Here is a 2,411-nt window from a genome sequence, read left to right as displayed (position 1 = left end):
AACTGGTTAAAGCGCAGCACTACAAAGCTACATGCAACTGCTTCAATAAGAGTTTGGTCCCCAGCCCTAGAAGTGAACCACATACTGCAGCAGACCTCTCCTGTCCTGCCTGCTGTTCCCCTCAGCTGTGTACTTTATCATTCAGCCTGCTCTGTTCCCCACTGTGTCTCTGGTGAATCCTCTTCTATTTCATTTATTTGAAAATATTTCTATAATTATTTGTTATTACAAAAAAAGGTACTGTAAAATAAATGCGATAAAGGTAATTTGTTTAGAAGGTTAAGCTGTATTGGTGTATTAATGGAAGGAAGGAAAAATATCCACTTAGGAATTTGAGTCTTTTGCAATACAAACTTGGCTGAGCTGACATAATAACTACAGGGAAACTAATTAACCTCTTATTGCCTTGGCGCCTATATATGGAGTGAAGATATTAATGATCCAATAACAGGACCAAATATTATTTTGTAAACACAAACGTTATAAAAATAATATAAATACTTACACTATTTGTATGAGTCTAGTATTTACCCTTTACCCTCAATTTAAATATTTTCTTTTTGCCTAAAATGTCAGGTTTAATTTTTGTCAAACTGTACTTCTTTTGTATGTGTGGCAGAGTAAGCTTTTGTTTATTTTCACATACAGTAAAATTTTTGTTTACTGAAAATGCACTCTTTTTAATGCTTATTGTTCAGTCTGCAGTATATTGGATCTTGGATCAACACCCTTCTTTCTACTGGTAGTATGTGGTTTAAAACGCTGGATGAACTGCTCAGAGAGAAGAGGGGCTGGAAACTTAGGGGAAGAATAGGTAATTTAAAAATCTTTTAAAATGGCAATTCTACTTGCCTGTTAAGTTATAGAAAGATGGATTTATTGTTTTGCAAAGTCACTGAAATTACTTCAGGAAATTAAAATTGGATCAGCAGGCACATAATAATATGCCAACTCATGGCAAAATGGGGTTCCTACTTGGGCTTTATTGTGGATTCACTACTCTCATTGAAATCACCATTACTTTTGTGATATCTCAAATAAGTGGGGAAGCAGATATAAAACTTCATTCTTTCCCTGACCTAAAGATGACCCATTTCTATAATTACTCTTGGTTATCATGGTATACTAATTTCAGCAGATGAAAGGAATAATCATCATCCAGAACAATAAAACCTTTAGAGTAAGAATCACTATTTCTTTGTGAACTAGGAGGCACTGAATATATTTTCTTCAATTTCTTGTTAGAACTCCTGTCTAGTAAATACATAGTATGTTTCCATGATGATATTAATGGCTCCAATATGTGAAGGTCATGTTTTTGTTGGTGTGATTTGTTGTACAGGCAAATGGCTGCCTGGAGGTTGTGGTTAGTAGCAGGACTACTGATAAGGACAATGAACTAAGTATAAATGACCTTCCAGTTTAGGTCTTGCTTCCTTGTGTTATGATTATTGCAGTTCTCTTGTCTTTTGCTTAATTCAAGTGGAGAATAGGGGTTTGCATTTTTCAGAGCAAAGTGAACAGAATCTCTGACAAATATTGTATTTACTGAATTCTTACCTAACAAGGCCTTCATTTCCAGCTCCCACTTGCTCTTGCTCTGACACTGTCCCAGGTGATTCCACTAGGTCTTGAGGGTCAGGATTTTTGGTCAGATCTCTAAGTGAATTTTTCTTGGAGATTTCATCTATAAAAAGGAAACAGCTTATAGATAGAAGAACATTTACCACTCTTAATGTGAGAATGTAAGCAAGAGATTTCACTTATTTTTGCCAGAATAGTATTCTTAGGAAAGCCTGCCCTTGGATTCCTGTTAGGTAAAGTAGGATTTTATGCAGAGTGCTGCTGGTCAATGGAAAAAAAAAAAAAAAACTTTCAACAAAAAGATCTCATATTTTATTTTTCTTTAAAATTAGCAAAACTGAAATTAATAAGGGTTCATCACTCAAAAAGCATTTTTGGTTCTGCTAAAGTTTTTACAGCTTATGACTGAAATTGATTCATTATAAAATTCAGAAAAATAAAATAGACAGAAATAATTACTAACAGTTTAGAATTTTGCAATCTTTTTTAATGATATCAAATCTTTGTTATGGTTTGATAATCTTACGCATTGATATCTTATTTTAAGAAACAATGCAAACCAATATGTACTAGCTTCGTTTTTAGTTCAAAAGCCATTTTTCCCTTCCAGCCTACATATATAATTTCCAATTAACATCATTTTTTTTTAAAGATTTATTTATTTTGGCATACAGAACTGGGGTACAGGCCAGAGACTCAGGGGTGGTGAAAGACTTCACCAGAGACAGAGTAGGGAGCAGAACAGGCAGATCTACGAAGTACACTGCTGAGGGGAGCAGTGGGCGGGCCAGGAGAGGTCTGCCATGCCATGTGGTCACCTCCGGGGC

General features: G+C 35.1%; 1 protein-coding gene across 1 annotated transcript in view; it reads right to left on the bottom strand.

Moving 5' to 3' along the window:
- CNGB3 (cyclic nucleotide gated channel beta 3) overlaps positions 1 to 2,411 on the bottom strand; it is a 101,530-nt gene that overhangs the window by 83,795 nt on the left and 15,324 nt on the right. Inside the window, exon 3 of the mRNA XM_004679750.1 lies at positions 1,561 to 1,687. Within this exon, the coding sequence (XP_004679807.1) occupies positions 1,561 to 1,687 (127 nt within the window). The remainder of the gene's footprint in view (positions 1 to 1,560; positions 1,688 to 2,411) is intronic.

Source organism: Condylura cristata, unplaced genomic scaffold (assembly GCF_000260355.1).
Source record: "Condylura cristata isolate star-nosed mole 26May11 unplaced genomic scaffold, ConCri1.0 scaffold00009, whole genome shotgun sequence".
NCBI classification, from domain to species: domain Eukaryota; kingdom Metazoa; phylum Chordata; class Mammalia; order Eulipotyphla; family Talpidae; genus Condylura; species Condylura cristata.
Note: the sequence above shows the minus strand (reverse complement) of the source record. Positions and strands in the feature narration are given on the sequence as shown.